At 35.3% G+C, this 14,480-nt stretch overlaps 1 protein-coding gene across 1 annotated transcript; it reads right to left on the bottom strand.

The window, feature by feature from the left end:
* Nucleotides 1–2,750: 2,750 nt before the first annotated feature.
* On the bottom strand, nt 2,751–9,399 carry RAD51AP2 (RAD51 associated protein 2). The gene is made up of 3 exons (XM_040225017.1): nt 6,144–9,399; nt 5,816–5,899; nt 2,751–2,938 (listed from the first exon to the last, which is right to left on the bottom strand). Exons 1-3 carry the CDS (start codon nt 9,397–9,399, stop codon nt 2,820–2,822), a joined length of 3,459 nt encoding a protein of 1,152 aa, XP_040080951.1. The 3' UTR covers nt 2,751–2,819.
* Nucleotides 9,400–14,480: the final 5,081 nt, after the last annotated feature.

Here is a 14,480-nt window from a genome sequence, read left to right as displayed (position 1 = left end):
AAAGTATTGGAGTTTCAGCTTCAGCATCATTCCTTCCAAAGAAATCCCAGGGCTGATCTCCTTCAGAATGGACTGGTTGGATCTCCTTGCAGTCCAAGGAACTCTCAAGAGTCTTCTCCAACACCACAGTTCAAAAGCATCAATTCTTCAGAGCTCAGCCTTCTTCACAGTCCAACTCTGACATCCATACATGACCACAGGAAAAACCATAGCCTTGACTAGATGGACCTTAGTCGGCAAAGTAATGTCTCTGCTTTTGAATATACTATCTAGGTTGGTCATAACTTTTCTTCCAAGGAGTAAGCGTCTTCTAATTTCATGGCTGCAGTCACCATCTGCAGTGATTTTGGAGCCCCCCAAAATAAAGTCTGACACTGTTTCCACTGTTTCCCCATCTATTTCCCATGAAGTGATGGGACCAGATGCTGTGATCTTCGTTTTCTGAATGTTGAGCTTTAAGCCAACTTTTTCACTCTCCTCTTTTGCTTTCATTAAGAGGCTTTTTAGCTCCTCTTCACTTTCTGCCATAAGGGTGGTGTCATCTGCATATCTGAGGTTATCGATATTTCTCCCAGCAATCTTAATTCTAGCTTGTGTGTCTTCCAGTTCAGCGTTTCTCATGATGTACTCTGCATATAAGTTAAATAAGCAGGGTGACAATATACAGCCTTGACGTACTCCTTTTCCTATTTGGAACCAGTCTGTTGTTCCATATCCAGTTCTAACTGTTGCTTCCTGACCTGCATACAGATTTCTCAAGAGGCAGGTTAGGTGGTCTGGTATTCCCATCTCTTTCAGAATTTTCCACAGTTTATTGTGATCCACACAGTCAAAGGCTTTGGCATAGTCAATAAAGCAGAAATAGATGTTTTTCTGGAACATGTATTAGCTCATTTAAAATCATTTCACATGCATTAGCTCATTTAAAATCACAATGATCCCATGAGATATTATTATCCGCTTTTTAGACTTTCCCAAGGTCATAAAGCTATTAAGAATTCAAAAGACATAGCTATTACGACCTGGTGTAGAAATTTATTCACTTGTACACGCAAATATTTTATGGGTACTTACAAGGGGCAGGTACTCTCCTAGGCACTTAGGATATAAAAGTGAGGGGAGAGAAAAGAAACCTGCCTTCAAGGGGCTTGCATTCTAGCAAGATATAAGTTATATGTGTGTGAGAAGGTGGTGAGTTCTATGGGGAAAAATAAGAAGTTAGAGCAGGATGTTGAAGTTACAAAGTACATGGTGGGGGATGAAAATTAATGAATAGAGCTGAATTTGAAATGGTATTTAGTGTTACTGAGAACCTTGGCTTGTAGCAGGATAATTTAATCCAGTCACATTTATTTGTGAACTGATACATCAGTCTTCCTTTTTCTGATTTTATCCTTTCTTGACACTTCCTCTTTTCCTTGCTGCTGCTCCTGCTAAGTCACTTCAGTCGTGTCCGACTCTGTGTGACCCCATAGATGGCAGCCCACCAGGCTCCCCCGTCCCTGGGATTCTCCAGGCAAGAACACTGGAGTGGGTTGCCATTTCCTTCTCCAATGCATGAAAGTGAAAAGTGAAAGGGAAGTCGCTCAGTCATGTCTGACTCTTTGCGACCCCATGAACTGCAGCCCCCCAGGCTCCTCCATCCATGGGATTTTCCAGGCAAGAGTACTGGAGTGGAGTGCCTTTTCCTTACTTTTTGCTAAGTAGCCCAATTTATTGCTATTTCTCTACCAAATGTTTTGAAAAATATTGCTTTACTAATGGTGACCTTTAAATTATATCTTTAAATTATGCATATCATATATTTTCTCTATGTATAAAAAGTAAGCTCATTAAAGCAGGTCTTATACATGTCTTCTTATACATTCTATTACTGAGCCTAATACAATAGCAAGAGTATCAAAATATGTTTGTTTTATAAATTAATTAATTGATAACTAGATGATCATAATTCTGCTTTAGCCAAAGATAGACTCTGGAGGGGAAAACAAATACTAGAAAGTGAATTCAGAGAAAGGTGAAAACATTGCTACTGAGGAGAGTGCTTTTATTTCAATCCTGACTAAAGTAAAAAGTGAAAGTCGCTCAGTCATGTCCGACTCTTTGAGACCCCATGGACTAATACTCGAGTGGGTACCTGTTCCTTTCTTCCAGGGGATCTTCCCAACACAGGGATCAAACCCAGGTCTCCCACATTGCAGGTGGATTCTTTCCAGCTGAGACATCAAGAAGCCCAAGAATACTGAATTGAGTAGCCTGTCCCTTCTCCGCAGATCTTCCTGATCCAGAAGTCGAACCACATTGCAGGTGGATTCTTTATCAACTGAGCTACCAGGGAAGCCCCTCAATCCTGACTAAGTGGTCTTGAAAAATTTACCCATCCTCTTTGTACCTCTGTTTTTTTTTTTCACTTTAAAAATAGGGAGAGTGGATTAGAATAGGTAGTTTGTGACATTTTTAGGAGTCATAGATTCTTTTCAGAAACCAATAAATACTACCAGTGCTCTCCACAAACACTTTATACACATATATCATGAAAATAAGTTGACATATTTTATAAGACTATGAAAAGCCTTCATGTATATATGTATTAATATGCTATGAAAACATTAATGAAATATTTTAGAGCATTAACAGATAGATATACACATTAGATACACACATACACAAAACCCTCTCCAAATTTTATAATAAAGAAAGCACAAAACTTCTAAGATGGAAGAAAGCATTTATCCAAAGAAAGAAACAAAAGATTTATAGATGTGAACTGTTTTGAAATATTAAAGTCCAAAATCTTCTTTTAAGTTCTCGAAACATATTCATTTCAGATAGGGATGAAGTTGTTTAAGCTTAGCTTTTCTTGACAATCCAATCCTGATTGGTCGACCGCATGTCTTAAGAGGTAGTACTCTTGAAATTCCATATGAAAAACTGCTACCTAAAAGTGTAAGACAATAAAGGTACATAAGGGAGTAAAAATCGCTCATAGTTTCTATGCTTAAAAATGATTCCTAACTTCTAAAATCACGATACTAACATTTACTGAGTCACTGAGCTAAGTGCTTTGAGTGCATTAGTTTACTTACTCTGATCTCCATTTTTTAAATGTGGAACACTCAGCACAAAAAAGTTAAGTAACTTGCCCAACATAACATAACATAGCAATTAAATAAAATCAGCATTCCAGTCATGCAATCTGGCTTAACATCAATAAAACTATATAGAGTTTAAACTTAACATGATGTAGTGGCAGTAAAGACTATGTTATTTTTTCATTAGAAGTTATTAGACTATATGATTAATATGTACATGTGGCTTCTAATAGAGATTATTATAAATACAGCACAAATGTATTTCATCATCATGTATCAACATTTTGTAAAAAGTTCAAAACATCTGGCTACCTGATGCAAAGAATTCATTGGAAAAGACCCTGATGCTAGGGAAGATTGAAGGTGCAAGGAAAAGGGGACGACAGAGGATGAGATGGTTGGATGGCATCACCAACTCAACGGACATGAGTTTGAGTAAACTCTGGGAGTCGGACACGACTAAGTGACTGAACTGAACTGAGAGCTGTGAGTTTCAGTTTTGTTTGGGGACTTACTGAGGAGTATACCCTCCAGATACAACCTCTCACATAGCTCTGAAAAACTGCTCTGGACAGGTTAGAGAGGAGGTGAGCATACATGTGATTTTGGAGAAGAGGTATGTGTAACCAGACTCACATCTTGGTAGAAGCTTAGTGCCAGTCAGGAGGAACAGATGTTTTAGTCAATTATTTCAGTGCTTTTCTAAGTATGGGAAGTTGCAAGAAATTGGGTTCATACAATTTTCTCTTGAAAATATCTATCTGAAGACGTGTTCTGCCAGTTTTTCCAAAGCACAGAATTCCTGAACTCCTTTCTGACTATGCTAGAGGTTAGCAAGTGCAGTAGTTAATGACTCACTCCTTGTAGAATCAGGTGACTTGTGATATTCTTTGGTTGACTATACATTAAAATTAGAGAAGTATTGGTACTAAATGATATATAAACCTCCTGGCATACTGGCTAGCTGGCATTTGACACACTCAAAGTATTTTCCTCCTCCATATGACAGAGAAAGGAGAGAGAAAGGGAGATAGGATGCGCTAGAAATGTTGGTAACAGAAACTTTAATTGGAGGCATCATGATGACAAGTAGGTGGGTATCAAAAACATTTCTGCACAATCAGAAGTCTTTCAATACCTTTAAAAATACCCTGCATAAATAGGGACCCGGTCTACCTAGACAGAATTAGTTCATTTTTAGTCCATAATTAGTCCATTTTCCCCAGTACCTCCCAACTTTTTTCTTCCACGATGGATTTTAACAAATCCCAGGTATATCATTCCATTTTTATGCACTTTGAAAGAGGCTTCACAATGATCCTAACACAGTATTAAGTAATTTTGGCTGACCTCTAACATTATTTTTCATATTTCTTGACAAGGAGGTATCTTTCCTTGTGAAGCCACAATGGAATATTATGGGTTCAGATATTTCCAATAAATGTAACATTTCTTTTCTGATTGAGACACATACTTTAATCTGTCTTAAATATCCATTTCATTAACACAATTATCATCAAGATGACAATATGGGTTTGTGTTCTCTTAATAATCTTCCTCTATCAGAGAATATGTTCCTAAACCCAATTTCTTCCTTTCTTCCTGTTCTAGAAGAAACAACCCCTATCCTTCTCAGGCTAATTCTACTACCCAGCTTTCAGTCTCATAGAGTATTGTTCCTTAAATTATTTCCTTTTTTCAGGGGAGAAAACCCACAGGCTTTTGATCTTCCAAGGACTTGGATTAATTTTTAACAGTATTTCATTGACAGCTAAGAAAAAATAAATTATGCAGTTTTGAAGTGACTGAATAAAAATGTCAGGGACGGCAATTTCTCCTAATGAGAAGCCAGGAGAAATGCTTTGAGAAGTGATGCAAAACGAAGATATTTTGATAAATATATTTCACCTACATCATTATTCTTTCTAGATCTAGTCTTGTATAAAACCAGAAATTTCAGATCAAATGAAAATGTAGTCATTTAAAAATAATTCCCTAATGTCAATCCAACTCCCACCTCACCCTCATTGGTACTACAAGTTAGAACAGATGGTAGACTTAGTGTATTTTATTCTGATATTACAGACCTCTTACGCAAAGAATAAGGTTAGCTGTTTAACTTTTCTTTAGTTTGATTCTTTTATAATCAAACATTTAAATGCCGTAGTACTAAATGATGTTAATATATCTAAATAGATCTAATATACCTAATATATTATAGATATATAATATAATATGTAATATATCTATAATATCTAATATATCTAATATATCTTTCAAAATTACAATATGAAATGTCCATATAAACAGCCCTATAATATTTAAAGGATAGAAAACTGATAATAAATTTATAGTTGGAAGAAACACCAATGTAAATCTAACTTAGACAAATGCCTTTTTTGTTTTTGGTAATTAATGTTACATATATTAGATGTACATATTAGATATATATAATACCTATCTTATCATATAGCTATTGCAAGACATCACTGAAAATATTTAAACAGTTTTATAGAGTATATTTTCTAGTTACATTCTAAATGATTTTTTCATTTTTAGCCAATTTTTAACTGTAGGAATTTGTATCAAATTATTAACGTTTACAAAGTATTAAATCTTTGTATTTATTTTTTAACAACCTAAGCATATTTTCCTTATGCTAAAAATACAAGAATGCAGTAACCATCTTAGAAAGTATTAAAGAAAATAACCAAAACTCCTACCTGCCTTCAGTAGATAATTACATTTTTCTTCCTTAAATTCATCAGAGAAAAAAGTTGGTCTTTCAGGTGAAGGATTTCCACAACCTGAAAATAAAGACCAATGTGTTATAACAAAAAGTAACTTTTTATATGAAGTGTCAATACTATAAACAAATTACTTTTTCAGAAATATTCCCTCCCATTGGTTCCTTATATATAATAGAAAAATAACAACATCAATAAATACTATCTTACACCTTTCTTTTTTGCCAAAATTATATATTTGGCCTACACAGGAAAAAATGCCGTATTTTATCTCAGAAAGTACATTTTAAAATCAATTTCATACCTTCCTTAGAAGTAGAATAAAGTAATTCTTCCTCTGGTGTTCTTAGGCAGCAATCATTAGGAACTTCCTGTTCACCATTTTTGGGTACTGTTTTCCACTTAAATAAACTTTGGTGTTTTTTATGCACATTAGGACTTGTTATCATATCACCAAGCAAAGAAGATGAAGATAATTTGTTTTCTGTACCCATTTTCAAACCGTTTTTTATCTCCATTTTTACCTCCTCAACAGCATTTCTTTCTACAAAGTAATTTTCTTGCCTATTGTTGGTTTCCGCAGTGCTTAGAATTTCATTTTCCTTACTAATTTCATGAAACATACGAAGTTCTTCAAGCACTAAATTAAATTTACTCTTCATTTCAAGATTGTTTGCTAGTGTCAGAACGTCTGTTGATAAACACTTGGCAGTTAAGTCCTGAAAACACTCATTGTTCCCTACACTCAAATGAGTTTCAAACTGATGATTAAAACATTCTGAAGAGTCATTCTTTGGATGAAAATGCTTTGAATTAGCTAACCCACTTTCTTGAAAAGTACTCTCATATTCATTTCTGTCAACTATATTACTTTGATTAATGTATTTAGTCTCTTCCACATCCAATTTAGTCATTAATGAAACCGGTTGCACAATAAACATGTCATCCATTGAATAAAAACTATTTTTTTCTTTTTTTTCTGTCTTAATGTCTTCATGACCTTGGCAAAAGTTTGTTAAATTTTGTGCTGTGATTTTTCCTTCCTCCTTCAAAGTTAAGTCATATTTTTTATCTTCAATTTTATTTATCAAGTTCCCAAAATCTAGCACCTGAGTTACAGTCATGGGATTGGTTTGTTCACTATGCTTTTTGTCATGGCTTGCCTGTATAGCCTGTTGCCTAGTATCGAAGAAATCTTTAAATATGTAGTTAAAATTAAAACTACTGATCTTATTATGCTTTTGCTTTTCTTCAGCATATAAATCTTGGTTCTGCACATTTAATTCATAAGTTTTTTTGTTAATATATTTCCAGTTCTGTGTAAATTGAGAACAAGACCTAACATGTGTTTTATTAGTTTTAGACCTACAGTGAATCCAATTTTCCACACTCAAGACTTGTTCAGGACGGTTCTTATTCTTGTAACTAATTTCTTTTGTTGGAAAAATTTCATCAATGTCATCAAAGTCCATTAAAAGAGGAATTTTTTTATATGTTTCAAAAATTGGAAAGTATATGTTTTTACTTGTCATACTGAAGGAATTGGTAAGTTTTTTCTTAGGCTCTTCAAAAATTTGTTCACTTTTAAATAGCTTTCTTTTCTTTAACTTAGGTTTCATATTATTTTCTAATAGTCTTGAAAAAGTTAAAATCCTGACCGAACATACATTATGATTTTCCAATGCGATATTTTTTGGATAATTCAAATACATTATCCATTTGAAAATGCATCCCTCTTCTAATTTAGAATCATTTTCAACTATTGTAAAAGAGACAAAGTCATTGAGCAAAGAAGTTATGCTGGTTTTCAATATAATATTTAGAGGGTCCAAAACATTGGTTTGTAAACATATGCTTGAAATATCATTATTTATACTGACATTCATAGTCTCAGTTATTAGATTTTGAACATCAATTTGCTTTTTACACTTCAAAATTCCATACCAGGTTAAGATATTATCTTTTTGATTTCCTGAAATATTTTCATGGAAATAAAAAATTTCTGTAATGAAACTTTCAAAATTACTGCTTAAATGAAAATCTTTTTGTGTGGTATAATATCTGAAGTGTAGCATATTATCTTTTTCTCCTTTATCTTTTAAGCAAAAAATTTGCTTTAAAGCTTTTTGACTACCCAGTGTTTCTGTCATGAGAGGCTTTGCTTTTTCATCATGTGTTTTCATGACTTTCACATTATGATAATTTCTTTTACTTAGATCTATTTCTAATAATTGTTGCAAATTCAGTATTTCTCCAGCTTGTTTCATATTTTCATATTTCACCTTGTAACCATCCACAATCCAACTATTTTCCCTATTTTTTCTCAAAATACATATAATGTTACAGTCCCAGCTTTGCAGTTTTTCCAATCTGGTAAATATGTAGCTGTACAGGCATGTTTCTGTCTCCTTGCAATTTGCATTTTCTAGTTTTATAGTGAAATTCTTTGCAGAGTCTATTGCATCAGACTTGATACTACTGTGATTATAGTAGTGTAAACTGATCAAGCCTTTTTTTCTCACACAAACACTTTGGTTGCTGAGTGACTGGTGGTTACTTTCACAACACTCAGAAAAAATATTTTCTGCATCCACAATTTTTTCATCATTCTGTAACTTTTGCTTCTTAACATCAGGTCTATTTTGGGACCAGTGAGTGTTTGTGAAATCCCTAACATATGCCTCATTTTTGTCATTTTTCTTCTTTATTTCCTTTAAATAGACAGAGGACATTTTGCTATTTAAATCAGTTGGAAACTCAGGGATACTTGTTGTACTCTTATCTCTAAAATAGCTAGGTTTGACAATTTCCATGCTGGGCCGGTTTTGAGATTTTGATATGTTTAGTGTAGATGTTGGAATGCTATTTTCTTTTTTATTTGATGGCATAACACTACCAGCTTTACATCTGTTCTTAATATCATGAAATGTTGATTTGGTGTCCTTGTAAAATGCGATATCTAAAAATAGATTTTCTGTCAGTTTTATGTCATTATTGTCTTCCTGACTATTGTCTCTCTCCTGAACTAAATATTGTTTTCCATCCTCGTTTTTAATTACATGTACATCGTGTACAGAGGCGTGGGACAGCTGACCAGTCTCTGTTTCAAATCTATCAGTGCAATGCACACTGAAAATCTCTCCGTCATACAGCCCTGGTTCGCAAGACGTTCTAGAAGCCTTCACAGAAGCAAAATTTTGTGAGGGTAGAGACCGCAAACAATTATCCATCTCAAATTTGCTATTTTGGCCTTCCGGATTATATATCTGTTTCCCACTGACAGATTTCTTCACACACGAGTCTGTGGCGTTACCAAAAATCTCCTCAGTTGAAATCATGACCTCTTTGAGGGGTCTGAGCGACAACTCCCAAACTTTTTCCACCTCAGACAAGCAAGGCACCAAAGGTAGCCTCCACTCCACCTCAGAAACACCACCGGTCTCCTCAAGACGGGGCCTCTTACTACGGGGTGGTAGGGAATCAGGGTCGTCAGAAGGTGGTAAAGAGGAGGCAGGCTCCCCGAGTTCGGAAACCTGCGGCGCGCGCTGCGTGAGCGACATGACAGCGAACTGAGGGGATCTGTCACAGGTTCCAGGCAGACTCGGGTCTCTGAACCGACACACCCGCTCCAGCCCCGCCTCGGCCACGCCCCTGACACGTCCTCAGGGCCCGCCCCAGGGCCACGCCCCCACCCTCCCCGGGGCAGCGAGCCCCACCCACGTAGTCTCTACCTCAAAAAACACCAAGCGCCTGTGACCATTATTTTGTCTATTTTTAGCGCCCCTTGCTATTGTTACAATTGTAGCCGATCTAAACTTTTTCTTCCCTCTGATAGAATTAGAGAGAAAAGTCAAAATCTTTTTTTTTTTTTTTGTGAACGGAGACAACTGTATTTTTTTAATTCTAAAATTTTGTTTCTTCTCAGAAGAACGTCTCCACAGTTTCTCTGGACTATCTTGTCCATTGAAACCGTGTAGCCCTGTAAACACCAGACCAAATCTCCCTATGTGTGGTAAAACTTTCTAACATGCTCTTAATGATGCCAGTGGCGTTTAAAATCATATTCCCACTTCTGTCTTGAAGTGTGTTTTGAGAAAAGGCAGCACTGGTACTTAACAATCTGAATATTTCAGGGAAAAAGTCGTGTGGAAATTATTATCCAGATAACTATTAACCTACACTTTATAGAAAATTTTCAACGCACCGCGGAGTTTTCTTTCCCAATGTTGTGATTTTTTTTTTTAAAGTGGCTCCGTCGTGTCCGACTCTTTGCGACTCCGTAGACTGTAGCCCACCAGAATCCATGGGATTCTCCAGGCAAGAATACTGGAGTGGGCTGCCATTTCCTTCTCCAGGGGTCTTCCCAACCCAGGGATTGAACCCAGGTCTCCTGCATTGCAGGCACACGCTTTAACCTCTGAGCCACCAGGGAAGCAATTACTTAAAAATTATGTTTCAACATTCTATTTATTGTAAGTGTAATCAGACAGTTCTGACTCACATAATAAATTTTGTAAATGTTATTTTTCTTTTTCTTCTGGTTTGAAAACAATATATTCTCTTCAGTCAATTCTGATTTTTGTGACTGTCATAATTCTAAAGAAAGCTATGCTCAAAGTGTTTACTATTATTCTTATATACATGTTCATTAAGAAATATGTCATTACTGTTCAGTAATCAGAAGCTTCTATCCCCTTGATGACAGTTTCAAAGTTGATAAGCTGTATGTTCACAGATACATACATATATATATATATATAAAATCTCAGAAACTGTAAGTGTATAAATGGCAAACTATGACTGGCATACTGCTTTAGTTAATAAACTGTTCATCAGCCTCTTGTTTCATAAATATTCTTAGATATATTATGATTCCAATTCTAGACATTACTTTAGCTTGTGAATTCCTCCAGAGAAATGTTTACTTAAATTTATAGAAAGCCTTACAGCATAAGCACTTCATCAACACTGTAAATATAAATGTGGCAATAGTTCAGGTTATATATTAGCAAGTTCTCAAAGTGCTGTTCCTATATATCTTTAGTTGCATTGTGTTTTTTTTAGCTTCAGATTTTCCATAATTCTACACTCCATTCAAATGCACTTTGTTGTATGCTTTGACCAACCCATAGACTGACGTGCATAGCCAGTTCAGCTCAGTCGCTCAGTCATGTCTGACTCTTTGCGACCCCATGAACCACAGCACGCCAGGCCTCCCTGACCATCACAATTCCTGGAGTTCACCCAAACCCATGTCCATTGAGTCAGTGATGCCATCCAACCATCTCATTCTCTATCATCCCCTTCTCCTGCCCTCAATCTTTCCCATCATCAGGGTCTTTTCAAATGAGTCAGCTCTTCGCATCAGGTGGCCAAAGCATTGGAGTTTCAGCTTCAGCATCAGTCCTTCCAATGAACACCCAGGACCAATCTCCTTTAGGATGGACTGGTTGGATCTCCTTGCAGTCCAAGCGATGCTCAAGAGTCTCCTCCAACACCATAGTTCAAAAGCATTAATTCGTCAGTGCTCAGCTTTCTTCACAGTCCAACTCACACATCCATACATGACCACTGGAAAAACTTCAGATTGAAATTTGCTCATACTAGCATCATTATTCAAGTTGACATGATTAAATAACTAAATAACAACAACAACACTTTTACTAATCCAAATGCATTTAGTGATGTCTTAAGCGTATTTTAAGCTTATGGTTTTGGTTTTGATTTTATATGTTAAAATGGAGAGTTGATTGAGCTCATATCAGCATAAAGCCAAAAACTGACTTTAAATATTACTGGTTTTATTGTCATTTAAGTTTCATGGTAAAACCAGATATTTGACAGGGTAGTTTTTCTCTTTTATATCTTTTAATAAAGCATGTAAATGATGAATAAATACACTCAACCTAAAACTTTCAGACCAACAAGTTAATCAAATATGTTTTAAACACTTAACTAACAAAAATATTTGAAACAAATACAGGGGTTAAAGAAGAAAATACCACCATTTACTAAAAATGTTTAAAATAAATATGGCTATAAATAACACAAAAAGCATTCTTTATAAAGTCACTAAGAAGCTCTAGTTGGGAAAATATTTAAGAAAACTGTGATGTTCTGTATATCCACATATGCAATTAACCTTTCAGCTGAGTAACAACAGTAACTTATAAAAGTCTTAAGTGAGACAATGTATATGCAAATACTTTGAGTTTTAAACTATCTCCTTATTATCCATTTTCATTAATAACATCGTTATCTACCCAGTATTCTGAACTAGAAACTCTTGCTGCTGCTGCCAAGTCACTTCAGTCGTGTCCGATTCTGTGCGACCCCATAGACGGCAGCCTGCCAGGCTCCCCCGTCCCTGGGATTCTCCAGGCAAGAATACTGGAGTGGGTTGCCATTTCCTTCTCCAATGCATGAAAGTGAGAAGTGAAAGTGAAGTCGCTCAGTCATGTTTGACTCTTAGCGAACCCATGGACTGCAGCCCACCGGGCTCCTCCATCCATGGGATTTTCCAGGCAAGAGTACTGGAGTAGGGTGCCATTGCTTTCTCCGAGAAACTCTTACTGTTATCCTTAATTTTTTCTCTCTTTTACAGTCTTTCCCCATCACCCAATCCCTTTGTAGATATTCATCAAATCTTATTAATTCCATATTAAATATGACCCAGGAATGACTCCTCTACCTTTATCCCTAATGCTTCTGCTTTATTTTAGACCCTCATCACCTCCTGCTGAGAAGAGTAAAAAGAATGGTCTTTTTACTAGTCTCCTCTTTGACTTCCACCCACCACTATCATGAGATTTTTATTCCTAAAATATTAATCACTTTGTCGCTTGTTTCCTAACCAAGAACTTATCTTGACTCATTGATGCCAATAAAATAAAATACAGACTCTTTAATTTGATATGCAAAGTTCTTTGTAGTTCTCCAAACTTTTTTCAGCTGCTTCTTATCATATTACACAACACAACTTGATTTCCTGCATCACTAAGCTTTTCACCATTCTTCAAATATATAAAGTCCTTTCAACAGCTTCAAGTCTTGGGCATATGCTGGTTCATTTGTATAAGTATGATGTCAGGCTTTACTTAAAAGTCTTCTGAATTCCTTCCAGTTTACAGCTATGTTGTATGTTTAGACACCCACAGTTTCATCTGTTCCTCATTCTTTAGTTCTAAATATGATTTCATTAATGTACTATTATATTTTTGCATGGTTAGCTATTCAAAGATAATTTTTTTTCCTAAGCCCTGATTGTTGGAAAGCCAGGGGAAATGTTCAACTATTTCCAACATTCCTTTGATGGTCTAATAAATTTCAGCAACAATTAAAAATTCTTTGCTGCTGAGATAAAAGCAAGAGTCTGTATTATTTTGAAATTCATACAATTGTAAATAACACCTCTTTAAAAAAATTGTGAATTCTTTTCAATTAACCTTTCACAAGAATCTTTTCAAGATTTTGAGATGGCAAAATGTCTATAATTATTTTTATCATACAAACTTGTAATTACTTAGATTGCCTTCTCCTTTTGTACAGTTTTTCTGCTGAGATTAGTCATTTTGTTGTGATTGGTTGCATAATAAATATTTAGCTGGGCATTGAAAATTCATAAAACTATAATTTACTTTAAAATTTGAAGGAATTATATACATTTACATTAAATACAAAATACAGTTAACATTAAAAACTACACTGAACATAATTTTTTTTTATCCTGAAAGCAATATAGAATAACATTGAGGTGAGTAGGCTCTGGAGTTAAATAGTCTGTGTTTAAATCTATGGTCTACTTCTTCCTAGTTTTGTAATCTGAGCCAGTTACTTAACCTTTCTGAGACAGATCCCTGTAAATGGGAATTGTAAAGTAGTAATAGAACTTACCTCTTAGGTTATTGTGATTTAAATGAAATACATCATGTAAAGCATTTAGAAGAGAGTTGGACATGTAAATGGATATTTATTACCATCGAACTAGCGAGGTGTTAGACTAGTTCTTACAGTTTGATGAATGTCAGCATCTCTATCCAATCCTCCATTTCAGTAATATCCTGTGGGTAGTTTAGAGTAGGCCTTGATGGAAGTATTTCTATTTAAATTGCCAAAATCAGAAACAATACAAATTAGGAAGTTTTTTTTTTTTTTTTAAGTTCTAGACAAGCCAGGTGTCAAACAGTTACCAGCATAGTATTGAATCAAACGCTATTTTACAATACTTCAGATACATTACTCTGTAAATCAATTCTCACTACAGAATTGTAGCTGTGGTAAGCCAGGGAGTTTCTGTGTCTTGTCTGGCTAAAGCAGTGCCTGCATGCGCGCATGTGTGTGCAATTGCTAGGCCGCGTCCGACTCAGGCAATTTGACAGATTATATATTGGTACCAGGACACATTGTGAAAACTTTAAAACAACAAAACAAAACTATATTAGCTTGTTTTCATCTCATTTGATAATTTTTATGGGTGAAGAATCCTAAATTTGCCACACACAAAAAAGTATAACTCTCTCAATATTTTAAGTTTGCCTATGGTTCTATAATTTCAGAATGGCCATAGGTTCAGGTCAGAGGAAAGGAATGGATCGAAAGAATGCCTCTTCTATCACTATTTAGGGCAGAGTATAGTCATTGT

Source organism: Oryx dammah, unplaced genomic scaffold (assembly GCF_014754425.2).
Source record: "Oryx dammah isolate SB20612 unplaced genomic scaffold, SCBI_Odam_1.1 HiC_scaffold_25, whole genome shotgun sequence".
NCBI lineage: Eukaryota > Metazoa > Chordata > Mammalia > Artiodactyla > Bovidae > Oryx > Oryx dammah.
This window is presented reverse-complemented; position numbering and strand designations above follow the sequence as displayed.

Coding starts and splice junctions, on each gene's coding strand:
- RAD51AP2 (XM_040225017.1), bottom strand. CDS start 9,399: ATGTCGCTCACGCAGCGCGCGCCGCAGGTTTCCGAACTCGGGGAGCCT. Junction 5,900..6,143: donor TTATTCTACTTCTAAGGAAG/GTATGAAATTGA, acceptor CTTTATTTTCAG/GTTGTGGAAATCCTTCACCT. Junction 2,939..5,815: donor TAATTATCTACTGAAGGCAG/GTAGGAGTTTTG, acceptor TTACACTTTTAG/GTAGCAGTTTTTCATATGGA.